General features: G+C 39.1%; 1 protein-coding gene across 5 annotated transcripts in view; it reads right to left on the bottom strand.

Annotated features, from left to right (window-relative positions):
- Positions 1 to 3178: 3178 nt before the first annotated feature.
- The window catches only part of ktub (Tub domain-containing protein ktub), a 251643-nt gene continuing 233993 nt past the window's right edge, over positions 3179 to 20828 (bottom strand). For all 5 annotated transcript variants that reach the window (XM_069332510.1, XM_069332512.1, XM_069332511.1 and 2 more), the window contains 6 exons: positions 15945 to 16147; positions 14762 to 14959; positions 14098 to 14355; positions 13528 to 13645; positions 10640 to 10792; positions 3179 to 9117 (listed from right to left, as the gene is read on the bottom strand). In XM_069332510.1, coding sequence (XP_069188611.1) covers positions 8984 to 9117; positions 10640 to 10792; positions 13528 to 13645; positions 14098 to 14355; positions 14762 to 14959; positions 15945 to 16147 — 1064 coding nt within the window. In that variant the 3' untranslated portion in view covers positions 3179 to 8983. The remainder of the gene's footprint in view (positions 9118 to 10639; positions 10793 to 13527; positions 13646 to 14097; positions 14356 to 14761; positions 14960 to 15944; positions 16148 to 20828) is intronic.

Raw genomic sequence — 20828 nt, forward strand, 5'->3', positions numbered from 1 at the left:
GAGAGACTGCTCTCTCACACTGAACACATTCTTCATCTTTGCACTCATTATGTCATCTTACACTTGATTATGGAAAGGACTTTGTAGATTGAATTCATATTCTAGGCATGTATCATACCATCAATAATGCCTTTTTTTCTAGTTTTGCAATGTTAAGAGCCACCCATAAATAAAAAAAAAAAGGATTAAAGGTATAGTAGAAACTGCCCTCTACACCCGCTTCCCTTTGCAAACACTGAATCTTGCACTGCCCTCTACACCTACATCTATTCTACCCTCTACACAATTAAGCTGAAGAAGAAAAAAATAAATGTTACCAGTGCGTGGTGAAAAAATCAGTTATTGTATGTAATGAAATGTTCTTTTCTGGCAGGCCAGTGAGTAGCTCTCAGTTATAGCACAGGGCTACCTAGACTTGTAGAATTGCCCCAGGCCTCTGACTCGGCTGTTTCTACCAGCAGCCAGAACCAGAATCTGACTCTGAGGCAAAGGGAGCTTGGGGATCAGAGATTAACCTAAAACCAGGAAAAATAAATTCCAGAATATGTAATGTCATTAAAATGAGCAACTACTAAAACGAAAATAAGGAACCCTTAAGTAAAGAAAGCAAACAATTGTTTTGGAACAGTAAACATCCCAGACGTAATGTGACTGACTACCACCAGATGGCATTCTAGGTCACCTGAACAAAAAAATTCTTCTATGACTCCCACAGGGAAGGTATGGTGTACTAATAAGTGACCCATCAGTAAAGGCCATTCCATCTCATACAATGTTGCAAGCTAACTGGCAAAAGCTCTATATCAGAAAAGACTGGATATTCTGAAAAGGCACCAAAGGATTAAGAAAGCAGAAAAGACAGACTAGGGTTACTCATTGGAGATGATAGCTGCCTGGTGAAGAAAAAAATTACAGAACATCAAATAATCAATTGCCACACAAGTGAGGCAAGGCTGAGGGACATACAGCTGAGAGAAGCCAACACCCAGTTGGATTGCCAGAAGACCCAAGCCCAGACAATTAGCCACGTAAATGCTGGCTAAGGTCAGAAAAGCTGCAAATTTCCACAGGTGACCCAAGAGGAATGGGCCTTAGAACAAGGAACAGGACACAGGGTTAAGACGTCAACCTATGGAGCACACGTAGTACACGAATAATGCCTTACCGCTGCCTCAGAACAAAGTGTACGATGCTGAACAAATCCACAAGGGCCGTTCATTGATGCATCACGCTATTGTGATTTCTGTGTGTACGATGCTGGACAAACCCAACTTCTATGACTGAAGAACCTCTTCAAAAGGCAAACATCTCATTCACATTAAAAAATGAGGAAGGTTGAAGATGCAGAAAAAACAAGACCAGACCTAACAAAACAAAAACCACACTTCCGAAGAACAATGTGGATCACACTTTGCCAGAACCGCAAAGTGTGATTCCATTAGCTTGTCAAAAACAGAAGTTCAATGTGAACAAATCCAATGCTCACCCCAGTGGTGAAAATAGAAGCCATTTGGACCAGGCCAGGTGCATCGAAAAGATGCCTCCTGGACAAACACCAACCCTAAACCTTAAAAACACTGTCAAGGTTAGGTCTATGCAGCCACAAACAAGAACAATCACTTAAGTACCCCAAGTGCACTCTGGCAGGTCCCTAATACACAATAAGTGGACTAGGCAAGATGGCTACACAAGCATACAGCTAATTACAATCACTTCCTATCAACAGGCCTCACAGTGAGGAGAAACCCCCCCCCCCACACTATCCGGAATTAAGATTACGCAAGAGGAGTGGGGCAATGGGAAGACAAGCCAGCTACCAGGAAAAAGAAACCTTATACACAGCAAGGGAGAAATGGAAAGGGCACATGCAAGGTAGGTGGCATGAAACAAATGCAAAGCAGTAAATGACTCGAAACAGAGCAATGGCCCTTTGTGGAATGCAATGTTCCAAAGATGGCTAACATGCTTATCTGAAAGCAAGAAGCTAAATGTGAACCTAGCAGAGGTGGCATTAGGTGAGTGAATGAGAGATTTTTCACATTGGCAATGATTATTTGCCATTTTTTTCTCATGGTTTGTAATTTCCTTTTAAGCAAGTACTGTAATTATTTTGATGTGCTTATATTTTCTAGTGGCTCTCTCTCTCTCTCTCAGTTTAGGCTTTATCTTTGATATTTTAGCCTTTACCTTATAGAGAGATTCTGTTCCTAGCTCCAGATAGGCCTAGGTGGATCTTGGAGGCCTGGTGCAATTTCCTAAGGCTTGGCAGCCCCTGTGCTATATCTTGGGAAGCTACTGAGCAGGGCCTCCCAGAAATCAAAACCAGTTAAATGCTTGTGTGGTTGCCAGATGTTTTTTTTACCTGAAATTACCTAAAAGCCATCAGCTATAGTCGCGTTGATGGGGATAGGAAGCCAGCAGCTTGTCAAATCCCCCTCCCCCCATTATTATCGAGGATAACAATGTCAGTGTTTTGAAATTTTATTTTGAGAAGTGCAAAGAAGTATTAAAACTATGCATTTAGCAAGAGATACAGCAGTTATTACGACTCAGCAACATTCTGAAATGCTATAGGAAGTTAGTGAGAATGTGTAAGAGTATTGGGCATGTTTTTACTGTGCCGATGGTGTGCTTTCCCCTCCACTCATGCCATATAGTGCCAGCAGTCAAACCAGATGTGATGGTTCAAACAACCAGAAGAATCTCTATTGCAACACATACAAACAGTGTAGTGATTAAAATAGTGGATTTATTGAAGATGATATAACAATTGTATTTATTATTTGTATTTGTGTTGTTCTCCCAAGTTAAAATGAGTGATTTGGATAACCAACACCAACACTTGTATTGCTCCCATGGTGTGGTCCCCCACCCCAACACTTGTATTGCCCCCATGGTATGGTTCCTACCCCAACACTTGTATTGCCCCCATGGTGTGGTTCCTACCCCAACATTTGTATTGCCCCCATGGTGTGGTTCCTACCCCAACACTTGTATTGCCCCCATGGTGTGGTTCCTACCCCAACACTTGTATTGCCCCCATGGTGTGGTTCCTACCCCAACACTTGTATTGCCCCCATGATATGATCCCCTACACCAACAATTGTATTGCCCCCATGGTGTGGTTCCTACCCCAACACTTGTATTGCCCCCATGGTGTGGTCCCCTACCCCAACACTTGTATTGCCCCCATGGTGTTTATGGTTTTGTCTGGCTGTGGGACCCTTATTAATATAGTAGGCCTGCTCTTCTTTAGTCACCAGCTTAAGGAAGAGAGGGGATGGAACTGATCAATTTCACACAGATTTTTCTTTCTCTACTGTCAACAATTTACTGTTATTTAGGTACGACTTTCAGCCGACTCTTTATGCACCAACAAAATCTTAATTATATTGCAAGTTTTTTCATATGAATAATGACGGTAATTTCACATCCTGAATATTACTCCAGACCACTTCTTTGAAAGGGTGAATATAATGTATTCAAGGGGCAACAGCTTCAAGTTGAACAAGCCACAATGTATGGCAGAAAACAGGAGAGGCTTTTTACCTGTAGGGTTTTAAACCTACCCACTGAATGTGTAATTGCCAAGGCAATTCAGGACTTAGTTTAAAATGCAATTGGATAAAATCCTCGGGAACAATGGGGAACCTTTTCAAAAGTCGCCAACTTTATTCCCACCGAGGCCACTAGAGACATAGTGGCCCTCGGGTAAATATATAATCATCATCTATAGGGCTATTACTCTTGGTACACTTTTTTTTTTTTTTTTTTGTTTTTTACATTTGAACTATATCAACTAATGGTTACTCTTAATTGGATGTACTTTCTGCAATTTATTCATGCTCTTATCTCACCCCAGTAAAGGTAATAAGTTGCATCTAAATACCTGTACTATACTTCAGTTCTATCCATCAGACTCAAAATGCTCTCTTCTATCTACTTGCAATTAATTACTCATCAGTGAACAATCCCTTATCAGGCCATTCTCATTATTTGACGAGTGTAAAATTTGAAATGGTTTCCCTTAGCCAGAAGTGTTGGGCAATGTGGTTGCTTGGTTGCTTTGTCTGGCTTTGCTAAATATTTTGGCAAGGGGGGGGGGGGGAACACTCTTACAAGCGACTTTTGTTTAATGGTGTCTGCATTTCATGATAGTAAGCTCCAAACACTTCTTTCAACATTTTCATTCTTTTATGATAAATTTATACGTGTGTAGAAGGAAGTATTTGGAGTGCCCCCCCTCAGAGATGCAGGGAGTGGTGTCATTTATTTTTGCCTCCTCAATGGGGTGGCAAAAATAAATAACACTAAAAAGTCGAAACAAACTACTGCTGAACTCAAAAGACACAAGTCTGAAAATCAGCTGAAAAAACTCCCCCAACTATGTAAACAAAATATCAAGTTCTCTCGGTTCTATCTTCTTGAGGTTATTTCGAGATGATTTCGGGGCTTTTAGTGTCCCCGCGGCCCGGTCCTCGACCAGGCCTCCACCCCCAGGAAGCAGCCCGTGGCAGCTGACTAACACCCAGGTACCTATTTTACTGCTAACTACTGCTAACTTACTAAATCTAGAGCGATTTCATTTGTTACTTTTCTTGGGGGAGGTGGGGCGAATGAGCTCTCATTAGTTATAAGAAAATTTGATAGTTTGTTTACATAGTTGGGGGGAGTTCTTTCAGCCAGTTTTGGGTCTTCAATCTGTTTTTAAATCCAGTAGTAGTTTGTTTTGACTCACCGACTTTCTGGTTGCCTTACCTGGTGAGGTGGCAAAAATAAATGTCACTGCTCCTTGCAACTCTGCGAGGGGGGGGCCAAGTTCTCTCTCCAGTCCCCGTTTGGCCTTCAGAACTCTTCAGCTGATGTGACCCAGTAGATGGTAACCATCTTGGCATTTAGCTATAGGAAGCCACCAGGGTTCACCCAGAAATTGGTAGTTCATTACATTCAACACTGGTGTTTTACCACATGTCTTGTATCCACAGTAACCCAAAAATAATTAATAGTTAATACTATTGCTAATACTCTCTAAATATAGGCCCAACTTTGGCTCTGTATTCCTCACAATGAGATAAATAATTTTAGGGGACTACAGTGGATGTTATTCATATTAAATTTACCTAAACATACAGTATTTGAAATCTAAATTTTCACAGAGGTAAGTTGTGCCTCAAAATTTGCAATGGGAAATGTAATGCCTCAACTCTCAGTATCGCATGTATATGTACTGATGATTTTTTAATCTGTCTATAACCATATACTGTACAGTAATTATAGAATGTAGAGCAAAACAAATTACCCAATAGTACGCTGACATTAACAGCCAATGAGTGACTGCAAATGATTTTCACATTGAGCTTCCAATATATACAGTGTGAACAAACACCTACCCTGAAAATAGAAATATTTCTGCATAACTTGAATAATAATATATTTCAATTAAATAAGCAAACAGAACAGGTCCATGTAACAATGTAAAGTTGTGTACAATTTACACTTATTCAAACATACATGAGATACGATGATCTATACTGAAGAACGATTCACTATTTTAAAATTTCTTTAAATTGATGACATCAGGCCATATTTTAATATATAAACAGTGTGCAACAAATGGCAAAATTCCGTAAATGATAATAAAATACCCATATTTACAGTGATCTATGACATTATACAGTTCATGAATACCATTTAATGAATAATCAAGAAGCCATTCTTTACTTTGACATGTTTGTCCAAGTTGTTCCTTTCAAACTAAATCTTACATTTAAAATATGGTCAAATATCAGTTTCCAATACTGGGCGGTGCACCACGTCCAGAACTTAAAATGTCGGAGTGGATGTACTTGTTTGTGCTCAGTTGGCAATCATAATAACTAACAATTCAATTATATATATCTAAAATATTCTATCATTGTAGCCAAAAACATTACATTTTATTGTCACATGCTAGACTCGCTGATCCTGAAAACCATATAGTGGGATTGTTCATCCCTGAATGCCTCGGGCACTCGATATTTTCTCATGACATATCACGTTCTTGTGACTTCCACTGTGTAATATAGTATCTTATCCTTAAAAAAACATAACATTAAATAATTATAATAGGTGCAATATAGAGAATTATATACGTAAATTGTCTTTGATACAGCATGGTGAGGGAGCAGTTATATATTACAAATACAGTAGATAAAGACCATAAAAAGCTTTGGGAATCCTAATGTAAGTAAAAGTACTGTACTGTACTAATAATGAGATCAGTTTCATAAATAAAGATTTTTACCTGTTATTTTTTCCTGATAATATTTGTAATCAGAATATAAGTAGAATATCAGCAGCTGGCATTTATTAATATAGACATATAACATTTCACAGAGAAGTAAACTTACAGTACTGGGTTTTTAAGTTAAAGCACGCTATGCGTGTTGGTGGCTTTGCGAGGATATACGACTTAATCAGCAAGATCTGTAATAAAAAACCCGTGTATCATAGTACTGTATATAAATAAAGAATAACCTTGTCATAAGTAATCATATTATAATCAGTTATAATAAAGTCAGGATATTGCCACAGGGCTTGAAGGACGCGAGATCTTTCATTAATAGATACACAATTATGGGTCAAGTCGATCAAAATCTTTAAAATAACAATAAAATCGTATAACTCCAATTCCCAAATTAAATGAGTGACGTTGCTTTGGTTCTGGATCCTTAACCCTTACACTGCTACAGCCTGGGCCGTAAATGGGGGAATAAGCTTGGGCTGGATGAAAATATATTTGAATTATGTGAAAATTAATATTAAATGTTAAACAAATCTCCAACTTATTGGCTTCAGCGTCGTGAAAGTTTCATCCCAATATTTTCAGAAATGGATTTTAGACAATTTTTTTTTTTTTAAGAAGGTTTTGTTGATAAGGAGAACAGCTCCTATTAACTGGAACCGAGGTATAATGCAGTAATAAGGAGATGCAAGCACCTGTCTGATGCACAAAGAGGAAGAATAGTAGTTAGAAGTGCCCACAAAGTAGATATGCAGCTGGTGCTTTTATAGCATTGCTGAGTAACACATAACACAAATATTAATTAGTAAGTATGTTATTATGCTCTATTATGTTATATATCATACAAATTCATTGTTCAATAGTAATACCTGTTACTTTCACCAATGTCCCCAAATTTGTTTTTTAGGGGAAATTTTTTTTTTCTTTTGCTCATGTGATTTTGTTGTAACGTCTACATCTAGGAGAATGAATACTTTTCCATAACTATGTGAAGAAAGAATTAAATTAGTCAACAAATAAATCAGTTATAACTGTCAGAACTTGGGACTTTGAATTTTTTTGGCTGATTTTTTTCACAGATTTCAAACTCTATTTTCCTTGTTTCTTTAGATTGTTTTGATGATTAGGGACCAGATTAGGGCTTTTTGACTTATATAAAGTATACCCTAAATATATACCCCAGATTCATTATAATTATTATAATTATCCCTATATAGTTTTTTTGGGGGGTTATTTTTTTCTTGACTTCATTTCAATACATATTGACCTACAACTTCCACATATTTGAGTAAGAATACCAAGCAATGTTTATTAAAACATACAAGTAAATTAATGAATTAGAACTACTTTATACATTGTCGATAACTTCAAATTCAATTATCTCTAAAACTAGAGTTTCAATACACACACAAATCACAATAGCATGATGCATCAAATGAACAAATTCACAAGGGCTGTGACGAGGATTCGAACCTATGTCCGAGAGCATCCCAGACGCTGCCTTAATCGACTAAGCTACAATATGGTAAAAGAATTTAAACCAGAAATTGTACTGAACTTACTTGGATCCTGCAGCCTCTCCGAGAGTTACCAGTTATATCTAATTATATCTGATTCTGGTTTCAATTCTTTTACCATGTTGTAGCTCAGTCGATTAAGGCAGCATCTGGGATGCTCTCAGATGTAGGTTTGAATCCTCTTCATGGCCCTTGTGGATTTGTTCATTAGAGTTTCAACATTGAGTCAGCTTCAAAAAATTCAGTTTCTGACTGATTCTCACCATTTTTACATATAGTGTGCGCCACTGTCTGTTCTACACTCCTAATAGGATAGATTTTTCATAAACACAAAATGTTTTGAGTTATAAATTTTGTTGTCTGAATTTGGTGCATATTTCAAATGCCATCTTGACGATTTTTTTTACAGTAAACTAAACTGAAAATCTATATTCTAAATCTATTAAAAGGAAAATCATATACTATTGAGCATAATAACACTTAATGAACAATTGGCGATATTTATTATTTTTGCAGCTGATCTGAAATTTTCAATATTAAATTTTATTATTTTTAATTTTCTTGTTTTTCAAGTTACGTTGATCATCATTTAGACAAAGTTGGAGTGTTTGCCTAGTAGATGATGCACAAAATTTTGAAAGAGTTAAAGCAAGTTTGAAAAATTTAACTTATGGTACCATCAGGCCCCTGGCGTATATATATGCCATGCGCAGTTTAAGGGTTAATAAATCGTAAGAGAACAAGTGTTTCTCAGTTAGACTTGATTAGGGTACAGGACAGACTGAAAACCTCATCACTTTTAGTTCATTTGATATGTGTGGTTTGAGTTGTATTATAAGCCTTGTTATTGTGATTTATTCTCTGCAATAAAAACTTGTTTATATCATTGTTTATTGTCTACAAACACACGCACACATACTCTTGTTTTAGTGTAAGGTCTGTAATACCTAGTAAAAATGGCACACATCTCTTAAGCAAAGTACAAGCATCACATTTCACCTTAGCTTATAGTGTGAATGAAAGAACAAGGCGTTAGGCAATGTAGTAGTGTCCAGTCCCTCTTCCAGCTTTACCTACATACACTCCAATGTTCATAGTCTAATTGAATCGTAACATATTATTCAGTACAGTCCTATGCATACATCATCCAAAAGTTATGAGATAGCTAAAAGTACTAGATTCATTATTCACATGCTAATTTTGAGTCAAATGAAGAGAGAGCAATACCAAATGCCTGAAGAGCACACATGGGGTACCGGTAGTCCATGGTAAATACGTCTTCCGCTACTCGACCAAACTGCATAATGATGTAGTCAACTGCAAAATTACAAACATGTGTAAGAGAACAGCAAAGTATATTCTATAACTGTAATTAGTAACAAAATATACAGAATCTTTAAATCCAATAAATATAAACTATATTCAGTAACATGTACCACTATTAAGATGGTGATAATTTTTAGGAACACTGCAAGGATGTGATTGTCAAGGTAACTAATACATTATGCTGGCTAGCAACCAAAACCCCCAAAAATGTATTCACCTGAAGTCATACACTAGATTAAAAACATCTGCAGTACAGTAGATGTGAGTAATATTACTGTGGAGTTTTATGAAATTTGATATATTAAAATAGTTATTTTTCTTTGTGCCAACATCCACTTGATATTGTAGTTGACTCTCACAGTGCTCTCCCCGAATTGTATACTCCTTCACATCCCATGATGATTATAATCCAATATTAGCCATTTCTCATCTTTGTGTTGTTTCGTTGGGTTCTCAGTTATGTTTTTGTGGCCTCCAATGATCTCCGGGATGCTACTGCTAATGGAGCCATTCGTGCTTGTCCCACCTCATAGAAACAAATTTCTTACTCAGATTTCAACTGTGTCATTTATAAAACAGTGTACAACCACTGGAGAAAGAAACGGTTACCAATACCAAATAAATTTTGTAAGACCAAGTGTGTTTCTTGTCAGAACTGGAAGTGGGAAACATATGACTCGATTACATATTGACTACACACAAGATTAACTCTTGGGCATTTGATGGACCAGGAACCCTGAGTCATATTGTTAAAGCTGCAAAGTCCTGCATACAGTCACTCGCCTCTCCTGATTTTCAGAACGAAATGCAATTTTGCTTTCCCACTGTTCCTTTGAGTCATATGCCCTTTGACACAACTCTTGGGGAATCTGACTCCTTTGTTATTGCTTGTCTTATGTCTTTCTGCATTTGTGTTGGCATTTTGAACGATATTTAGGAACTTTTGAATATTCCATAACACAGCCAGCTTTATGGTTTTCTGAGTTTGGTTCTTTATTTTGATAATTCTGTATTCATAATTTTTTTTTATTTATATAATGCTAGGAGTAAAAAGTGAGGTCACTGTCCTTAAACATTTAATTACAGTAGGATCCTGATTTTACTGGGATATTTATTCATAGACACACAACACAAAGTGCGTAAAATATTTATTTTAATTACGTATACAGTTCTTAACAATATTAAATAAAATACAAGCAAAATAAACGTTGACTAGACTTGAAGACAGGTGAAACAACACTGCTCCTGCGACCAAAATGTCAACTCTTGCACTCTCACTTTTAGTATTGTATCTATTTGTCTCTTATTTTGTATTGATATGTTTATATAAAGTTTTGAGTACTGTATTTTACAAATTTGATTTTTGAATATTAGCAAAGCCCAAATTGTTAAGAATGAAATTTTATCATGTCGAATCGAATATGTTCTCAATTATTTTAAGTGTAAATAGATCGTGCTGAATCACAACTATAATCAGGATCCAACTGTACTAATAAGATACAAAATAACCAACCATCACTTTCATGGACAATCTGAAAGTTTTTGACGGAGGCCTGAGTGACACGCCCATGGAAGTTGAGAACATAACTCTGTGTGTCGTCGTTCCATACTGGTGTCTTGTTACACAACTCAATTAGCTGGTCCATGTTCTTAGTCTTCCATCGCTCTGAAAGTAATGCACTTGTATTTATATATAATATATATTAATCATTCCATGTCCTGCATACCATGAAATTATAATCTGTCTGTCTAATGGCTCAGAAGGTATATATTTTTGGTAGATTATAGGATCAGGATGGATAGCAATACTCTTGTTCAGTGCTGATGCCATGTATCTTGGTCTAGACAACGAGAAGGTAAAATACACACCAGCAGATACATGGCCTTGCTAAGCTGTATCACGCTCCCTAGTTTTAAATTTGCTTCAAGGCCAGTAGTTTTCATGGAGGCTATTTAAACCTCTCATTTTGGTCTTGTATATATTCTTCCATTTATCTTGTGAACTTTGATGATGAGTTTAGCATTCCTAAAGATTACATAAGAAGACAATGTGTATAAAATCCGCAGCCATCTAACACATCACCTTCATCTCATTGACCTCGCCTCACCTTCATCTCGCTGACCTTACTTCACCTTTGCCTCACTAAGCCCTTCCTTCACCACTTTATTAGCATGAAATCAACCCATCCTTATTTTGGATGGAATGTAGAAAATATGGACTGTTGTACACATTTTGTACTATTAGAATTTTAAAGGACAGAACAAAAATTTAAGTAGACTAACCGTAAACCTAACCTGTCAAAACCCACATTACTCATACAGTATTACTATGAGTAATCCTAGGCCTAGATAAGCAATTTAGGCCTAATTTATTATATAGGTGTACTATACTAAGAATAGGAATAGTTAGGGTTTGTGGTTGCCTTCTTTTCTATACAAAATTATTAGTACAAAATTTGAACTTTTTAGGGCACAAGAAATTATATTTTGTCCTACCATCAATAACAGCAATAGGTACTACCATTTAAGTATGACAGGTTGCATTAATCACTAAGCACTGCGATTCTGTTAAGTTTGATTAACTTTTACAGGGTACACATCTTAAAATAAAATTTATTTAATCCTTGGCATTTCTCCACATCGTTGTCAGCAATTTGTGGTCTCTTACCAATAGACTTATGATATTAATCATAAAATAGTTGCCCCATTGGTTAAAGATATGTAATGTTCAGTAATTACCAAAGAACAAAGATTACTTCTGAATTTACCTGTATGCCACCAACATCATTATCTCTACTGGGACAGGAAGCCAGTGGTTTGCCAAAAGTTCCACCCCATTTTGACTGAGGAACTTATTCCTGTTGTATTTTGAACTCGAGCATTATCTTGGTATTTACTGCTTCAGCAGGTTGGTGATTCCATGGGTTAATTACCCTAAGAGGAAAAAACATTTCCCGTTATCCATTGTGGCTTGAAGCTATTGCTCTGTGTGGGTTACATATATATTTAATCCAGACCACTTCTCTAAAGGTTTGTCATTAAGTTTGTTCAGTACTGTAAAGATCTCAATAAGATCATCCCTGTCATGTCTTCTTTGAAGAGGATTTAATCCTGAAACACTCAACCTTTCCTTGAGGTTATCTTGAGATGATTTCGGGGCTTAGTGTCTCCCCGCGGCCCGGTCCTCGACCAGGCCTCCACCCCCAGGAAGCAGCCCATGACAGCTAACTAACTCCCAGGTACCTATTTACTGCTAGGTAACAGGGGCATCAGGGTGAAAGAAACTCTGCCCATTGTTTCTTGCCGGCGCCCGGGATCGAACCAGAGACCACAGGATCATGTGTCTAGTGTTCTGTCCGCTCAGCCACCGCGTGTTCCTAGTAGGAGAATTAACTTGGTTTTGGAATAAATTTTGTTACTTGTGTTCAACTTTTTCAAGTGCATTGTACTTTAAAGTTTGAATGGTATGTAAAAGAAAGAGCAATCTCTGTTTTTGTATTAGAAATTAAACAAAAATGAAAGAAAAACATTCGTTTGATTGTTTATTAGTTGTATTTATGATGGTATTCGATGTCTTGAAAACTCCTATAGCCAAGTACAGTATTGAGTTACAGTATTTGAGGTGGATATTGTTGAAGCAGTCAAGTCAGCAAAGGAGGCTGGTTGTGAAGCAAACCTTTCACACACACAAGGTAGGTGAGGTGATGGTGATGGACGAGTTTTGGAATATGTTTGCCTGATTTTAACATCATGTAGGCCATAACATGTTTACACTGATAGATGCACTCCCCAGCTTTTAGATATTCCTGGGATGATCCCATCTGTTTTTAAGAGGGGGGGGGGGTCTCACTCTTCTGGTTTCATCAACTTGCAAATCTCATCTGGAGAGCTGTCAGGATGTGGCTCATTAATCTGTTACTTGCCACACAGTCTTACCGAGTAACGCAGACCTTACTTTCGAACTGGTCTTCTCTTTTTGGAGTTTAGGTCTGCATCAGCCTCCAAATTACAGTATCAGGTCTCTGGTACTTCCTGGTTAGTGGGTAATGCTCGTCTTCATTGGAAAATTGGTAACTTTTTGGTATTTTTAAGTCCTCGAGTGAAAGAAGACCTGTACTGTATTGTGCAATTTAAATAAAGTTTTGAATTAAATTTAATTTACAGCAGTATTTACAAATATAATTAATCGGATTGTAGCACTAAATTTATGTTAATTACTAATTATTAATCCACAATATAAATGATTACAGTACATTTTTATTCAAAGAGTAACGTTAGAAAAGTTCAGTGATTAACTTCAGAATGAAAATAACTAAATTTACTTATTTCAAATTCATTTGAGATATACAGTATATAGGCTCTGACAACAGCACAGGCAGCAGGCCCAAGCTGTCAACTTACCGATAAGACTGTCATGTTCCACATGTGCACGAAACTCTACCCTTTGGTGGTCAGCTGTCATTCCTGGTAGTATGACAGTCATTTTCCTCGGACCTTTGAAGCCTAGTACATTGGTTTCCTGCAACATGGAGGACTTTGGTTAGTTCCTGCTGCAATAATATCCAGTTTTAATGGTTGCACTTTGACGAAAACTATGGCTTGCTATAAAAAGCTTTAGATTCTACTACTTTCAGAACTTGTATGTATATATATATATATATATATATATATATATATATATATATATATATATATATATATATATATATATATATATATATATATATTATAGGTCTGAATATAAGAACACTTCATTCAGAGAATCACTGGTCTAACCATTTCGGTCATATTCAATAAAGTGTCTCTACAAGAACCACTCTAAAATGTAAGAAAACCAAATATTTTATCTGCAGTGCAGATGGAGAGTTCTCAGAATTCTAGTCCTCCATGTGTGTAATCCTCAGAAATGGCTAGAAAACACCAAGAATATTGACTGATTCAGCGTATATAGCCAGCTTCAACCGGGCTTACATAGATGACAGCAGCCAGCTCCTGTCTCGAGCCAGCCTTCTCTACTGTGGTGGTGTTGGAGGTGGTGGAAGAGGAGGAGGAGATGGTCTTCTTGCGCCCCTCGCCGCCATCAAATATAGTAAACTGTGTCCCCAACAAATTTGACCGAAGTTTACCACAAAAGGATTCTCCCCCGCGAGACAGGTCTGTTGGGTCTGCCGAGATCAAATAGTTGGAGGTGGCTGACTTCTTACGTTTTCGGCCTGCTAGTAAGAAGACCTGTTGAATATATGTCAATTTTAGATCGGATAGAAATATAGTAGTATAGAAATAGTATAGAAGTTTCTATAGTAGATAGAAATCAGATAGCACTGATAGAAATACATCTAAAACTTAGTAATTTATCGAAGGAGAATACAGCATTTAAAATGCGTCATTGAACGATTGAAAGAGGGGTGGTATGATTGAAGCGCATTTTGCAATAGATAAATACAAGAAAATTTACATCCTAATTTGATATTCACTTCAGAGGCAGGAACTGATATTATATTCCAGTGGCGACTCTTAAGAGGACCCATGCGGGATCAAGTAAACATAATATTATCTAAATAGGCAATTACATTAATATATTGTGAAAGAAATCGAACCCTGAATTGAAAAAGACCAAAAAATAAGCCATACTAGCCTTTTTCCCATCATCTCTCTCCATGTGCAGAAAGTAGGTGGGGAACAGACCACGGTCCATGCCCTTCCTATCCCTGGATATGCGGCACTTGATGAGGGAGCCCTCGGCCGCCGGCTCCACCACAAACTTCTCCACCTCGGGCCCGTCGTCCAGGTTCCCCGCTAGTGACGACGGGGCCTCCCCTGACCCGACCGATTCCTGCAGGAGTAACTCTTCTATAAATGGTGTTGTGTTTAATCTCTTGGTCCCAGTTACAGCCCCGCTCCTGTGCCAGGTAAGTCCACTACGGGCTCACCATAGCTCGTGCTACTTGGAACGTTTTGTTCCCAGTAGCTGAATCTTAAACAACAACAACCACTTGATCTCGAACGGCACCTGACCAAATTTCTTCGGGTCTGTATATACCAACAATGCTATTGATACCGAAAAAGGTAAATGGATAAACGCTCAAAACGTATTTGTAAATACAGACTTTATTACAGAATTCAAATGTGTGTAAATTTTGAAATACTGGATAGCAATTTGAAAAACTAATATATCTGCCAATTCATGAAAAGTTCTTAACCTCACTGTCTTGTATATTATTTCACCTCTATACAAGACTTGGTGCCTTCTCTTGATATTTGCTTGTCTATTTACAGTACAGTATAATTCTCTCTCCATTAGACAGGGGGGGTCAGCATTATGAGGTCCTCCTCACAATGTTACATGATCATTCTTATGTAACATTCGGCCATGTTACATAATCATTCTAGTTTTCTGGGTTCGCAAGCCCCACATCGCTGTTAAGTGATTATTGTGTACAGTGATCACAGAACAACTTAATTCAAAATAATTCACTGTGTTGGGGGACAGGAAGCCAGAGTGTATTCATACACATTTTTGGGGGCTTTTATCGAGGTCTTGGGACCTACCGGGACCTCTTACGGGGTCCCGGTAGACCAGTCGGGCCCCATCCAGCCCCGGTAGTACAACTTGGGAAAGAAACTCCTTCACACTGCACGTGAGCACTTTCTCACACCTAACTCATTTGCTTTTCTAGCTGGCCCCTCGTCCTATGTTCCTTTGTTTGGAAAAGACCCTCTTTCCACCTCGCATATTCCTGTAAGTTATAGGAAAGTGATGGAGTGGAGGGTGTGGGAGGGAGGCAGTGGTGGCAAGAGTAAGAGAGAAGTGTACTCACAGCACTGTTAGGCCGGTGCCCCTGGTGGTCGTGTCCCTGCTGGCTGATGGAGAAGGTATGAGCCTGCGGGAGGACGACGGCGTGGGCGGGCTCGTCGGGCGACACTGGCGACGTGGAATGGATGATGGGTGTCGACTCCTGATCCTCCACATCACCGTCAACGAAGCCGCTTAGCTGCAGACCCGCCAGCTTTTTCTCCGTCTCTGGCGGGTAACACCAAGAGTCACTCCTTCAATCGCCTTCACGTTGTCCTAACCTCCTCCCCGCCCTCCTTCACATTGTCCTAACCTCCTCCCCGCCCTCCTTCACATTGTCCTAACCTCCTCCCCGCCCTCCTTCACGTTGTCCTAACCTCCTCCCCGCCCTCCTTCACGTTGTCCTAACCTCCTCCCCGCCCTCCTTCACATCACGTCTCTCTAATAACTATGAAGGCTGCATTAAAGATCATATAATCTCTCTATTCCGAGTATAGATGATTCCAGAGTACATACCATGGAATAATTTTATAGCTCTCAACGATAACAAAAATGGGGGAAAAAATTATAAACTTCGTTCCATCACTGTTCACCTTGTGACAGATGCAGTGTCTGGAGGCTTCACACACACACACACACACACACACACACACACACACACACACACACACACACACACACACACACACACACACACACACACACACACGCGCGCGCGCACGCACGCCTCTTGTAAAGGGTACAGGGGTACTAAAATATGCATGTATATCGTACAGCGTAAAGAAGTCCCCATAGAGGAGTGGAACGGATCTCATTTTATGGGCTATTACTCCATCACCACACTTGCCAAATATCGTTCCATCGTCCGGGTATACAACATCTGTAATTAGTTTTTCCTTATAATGTTTCCGTGATTTTTCCATAGTGGCAGAATAATTGCGAGAGGCAGGACCTTCCCGTTCTACAGTCACGTTGACCTCGATTGTAAAGTTCATTGTTCTAAAAAAAAAAAAAGAGAAAAAACCTAGAGATCTGATTCTAATCACCGATTCCAAAAATTTAATTAAGTGTGATGTTAGTGCGAACGGTCTTAAAATTGTAGCCACACTTTGCTTCCTACCCTGTGAAGTGGAGTTTTATCTGCTGATATAAGCGAATATGGTATACTACCCGCATCCAAACATTGTCTCCATACAACACTGAGCGATTGTGCTACTGGTACTTTACATTTCTTTATAAATATGGAGTTCCAAGAGTCAAGACCCTGGGCCTGAGTGTATGGGTATGTTAATTTCTCTGGCTAATGTGCTCGTGCTAACATCAGTTATACTCCATTACACACAGAACTCACAATAGCGTGATGTATCAAATAAACAAATCCACAAGGGCCGTGACGAGGATTTGTTGATCAGTTATACTGTTCGAGTTTGGGATATTGTTCATAAAGCTGTTGTCCGGGTCTGCAACTTTGTTTACTACGGTGGTAAACATTGCCCTGGGCCATTCTTTTAGGATTTCATTTATTCCTCTGTGTACCACATGCAGGGTTGTATTGTTTGCTTGTGTTGGGCTGTAACCCGGAGCCAGGTGCTGGAACCCGTTAGTTTATCCAGCGCAGCGTGTATTTGGTGATGTGTATTGTCTCTGTTGTAGACATGGGGGACATCATGTGTGTGTGTGGTCGCGAGGGGCGTCATGGGGGGTGTATCATGTGTGTGTGGAGGGGCGGGTGGGCGCAGTACGGGCAGGTGTGGCGCAGCAAGGGGTGGGTGTGGCGCAGCAAGGGGTAGGTGTGGCGCAGCAAGGGGTAGGTGTGGTGCAGCAGGGGGGGGGGGCTGTGTGGTGCAGTAGGGTGGGCTGGTGTGGCGCAGCAAGAGGGGGCGGGTGTGGTGCAGCAGGGGGAGGGGCTGTGTGGTGCAGTAGGGTCAGGTGTGGCGCAGCAGGGGGGGATGGGGGGCGGGTGTGGCGGGGTCAGCGAGGAGAAGGATGGTGGAGCGCCATTCCTCAAGCCGCGCCACGTGCTACTCAGCCGGCACCTGTTGCACGCCGCCTCGTCTTAAAATACGGAAGTATGCACACTGGGGGACCCCAGACCAGACGTGCTGGGGTCCAGATGTGAACGGGTCTACACGTGCTGGGGTCCGTACAATTTACACATTTTTACCTGAATTTACCTGAAAATCACTCTCTCAAAAATGACACTGACGGGTACAGGAAGTCGGCGGCTTGTTAAAGGTCCCACTCCATTGCTTTTGAGGATTACTTCTATCCGGATTTTAAATCCTAAGTAATGTTTTGGTATTTATGACTCCGGGGAGTAGGAGAATAACAAGGAGGCTACGGTAATAACAAGGAGGCTACGGTAATAACAAGGAGGTTTATAACTCTGAGGGAAAAAGCATATTCTGTTTTCTTCCCTATATTGTGGCTTGGTGAGCTTGAGCCTGTTGCCTTTCTGAGTGCTACCCTGGTCACTCCTTTGGTGAGTGCGAACTCTGGGACAACTCTTGCGTTTCTGTACATTTAAATTCTATGTAACGTATTATTTTAACTATGATTATAGATTCTAAGTATGTTGTATTTGTATACATGTATAAATCTAGCATACGCTCATTATATCAAAATTATTTCCTTCTATGAACCAAATGTAGCCTACAGTCAATGAATTTGATTTCCAAATTGCTATGCAATATATAAAAAAAAAAAAAAAAGACTAAATCGTTAAAATATTAAAGTTTGCGTGATAAACATCCACAGAAAACGGCTCAGTTCACGACGTTCTCTGTGAAGACGTCATACAGGTAGACTTTAAAACATGAAACAAATTTTTTTTTTCCCGACGGCCATCGTCTATAGTGAAGATGAATGTGCAAAAAAGTGCTTTTAATTTTGGAGATATCGTAGATTATAAACACGAAGCGACGGCCCCCATAACGAGACCCGTTGCCTTAGCAGTGGGCGGAGGAGCGACCAGGCTATTAATAAGAGATCTGTCGTCGGGAGTCCAACCAGTTAAAGGGCGATACCACTACTGGGCCATCACAGAAGCTGAAATACATCAGGTTTCGAAATCGGAGATAATTACTCCCGCGGTATTCAAAGAAAATCACTATTACGGAATTCAGATTAGGCTTATACTGTCAAGCAATCAAGAGATAGGGACTCGCTGCAAATACAGGAAAAGCGATTATTAATTCGTAACTCATATATGGTTAATAATTACTTAAGATGATCATTTAATAACGAGAAACATGTCAGTGATGAAATTGTCAAGCTGCTATACCTAACTCTCGTGTAGGTGCTAGGCCTACACCAACAATGGTTCGTATAGGCCTAGACAAATGTTTTCAGAGTAGGTCTATACCCTGTCCCCTCCCCCATATGCATACACCAATACGACTCGCGTCTGTGCTAAGTATACAGAATTAGGCATTAGAAATACAGCTATATCACGTGTGGCGAGGAAACAGGCCAACAAATCTCATTTAGAACTAAGAGTTGAGAATTTAATATTTTAAGAACAGTATAAAAAAAATTCTATACTAGATAAACACACAAAATTACATTTCATTGATACGTTACATCACTTACATATTACAGTGTACACATCACTTACATATTACAGTGTACACAGTAATCTGAACATACATGCTGGTCATATAAGTATTTAATTCATACGTCACTTGTGTAGTTCATTCAACACTTTTATTTACAATAAAGGGATAAATACTGTGAGAATAAATAAGGATCCCCCCCCCCTAATAATTTAAATAAAATTGTTTTATCAGGATTCATGGGTTATTGCAACAAATAATTAGTCTTAGTCGAGTATCCTTACAATTGGTCAAAGGATTATTTATGTAACACGATACAATAGTAGAGTACAAAATGGATGGGCGGGTCGTCGAGAGGTTCCTCTTAAGGTTCGGGCCACTGGTCTTCTGAAGTCTTCTTCAGGTGAAGGAGGAAAATCGGATTCCAATACAGATCGCTGGCAGCTTCCCATTTGTTGCCTGAATATACAAAGTTACACACACACACACACACACACACACACACACACACACACACACACACACACACACACACACACATTTCTCCAGCATTACACCTCTCTCTCGTATTTAAAATTTATGCACAGTACAAAGATTTTCTAACTGCTCTTGTGAAGTTGGCCACGTGTTTTACTCCATGTTGTTCGTGCCTGATCAACAATGTATTTTCTTAAAACTAATTTATAAATTATATTATTCCAAACGTAATTTAACAAATATTTCCAACTACTGATATTTTGTTGAGAATGATATTATGTTACTTTAGCCAATTCACACTATAATGCTGGGTAAGGTCGTCAGCCAACCTGTCCTCTTACATAAAACATCCCATTTCGCTCGTACGTGTTAATACGGCCAAAAATTGTCTTACTAGAAAGTGGAAGCGGCTCGCAAAAGTGACGTACTGTCCCGTTTTCTGTTTTGGGTCCTCTGACTTAGTCTGTTAAGTTAGGAGAGGACACTTTTTAAGTTTTCTTGACGTTTTAAAACCTTAGGAGGACGGGCTGCTTCAATGGCCAACACGCCTAGAGTAAGTGAAATGTGGGTGGCGTCTGCCGTAGACTTGTATAATCACCTGGGTGCAACTTCGCCAACTGTGAGCACTCCATTTGTGTAGTGTTCGAACAGGAATTGTGGTAATACTCTCCCGCTTGTGTGCACGAAGGTAGAAATGACGCAATAGTCGCCACTCCGGGAACATGTATCTGAAGCGTGCAGACAGCGGCGAAAATCAATATGATTCATATGTTGGCCAACTTACAATCATGTTAACTTGTACCATAACGAACATGATATAAGGTGATAATGACAATAAAATCAATTTTACCTCATAACTGGGATCACGTCCTGGCCGC

The sequence above is a fragment of the Procambarus clarkii genome, chromosome 27 (genome assembly GCF_040958095.1).
Source record: "Procambarus clarkii isolate CNS0578487 chromosome 27, FALCON_Pclarkii_2.0, whole genome shotgun sequence".
Lineage (NCBI taxonomy): Eukaryota > Metazoa > Arthropoda > Malacostraca > Decapoda > Cambaridae > Procambarus > Procambarus clarkii.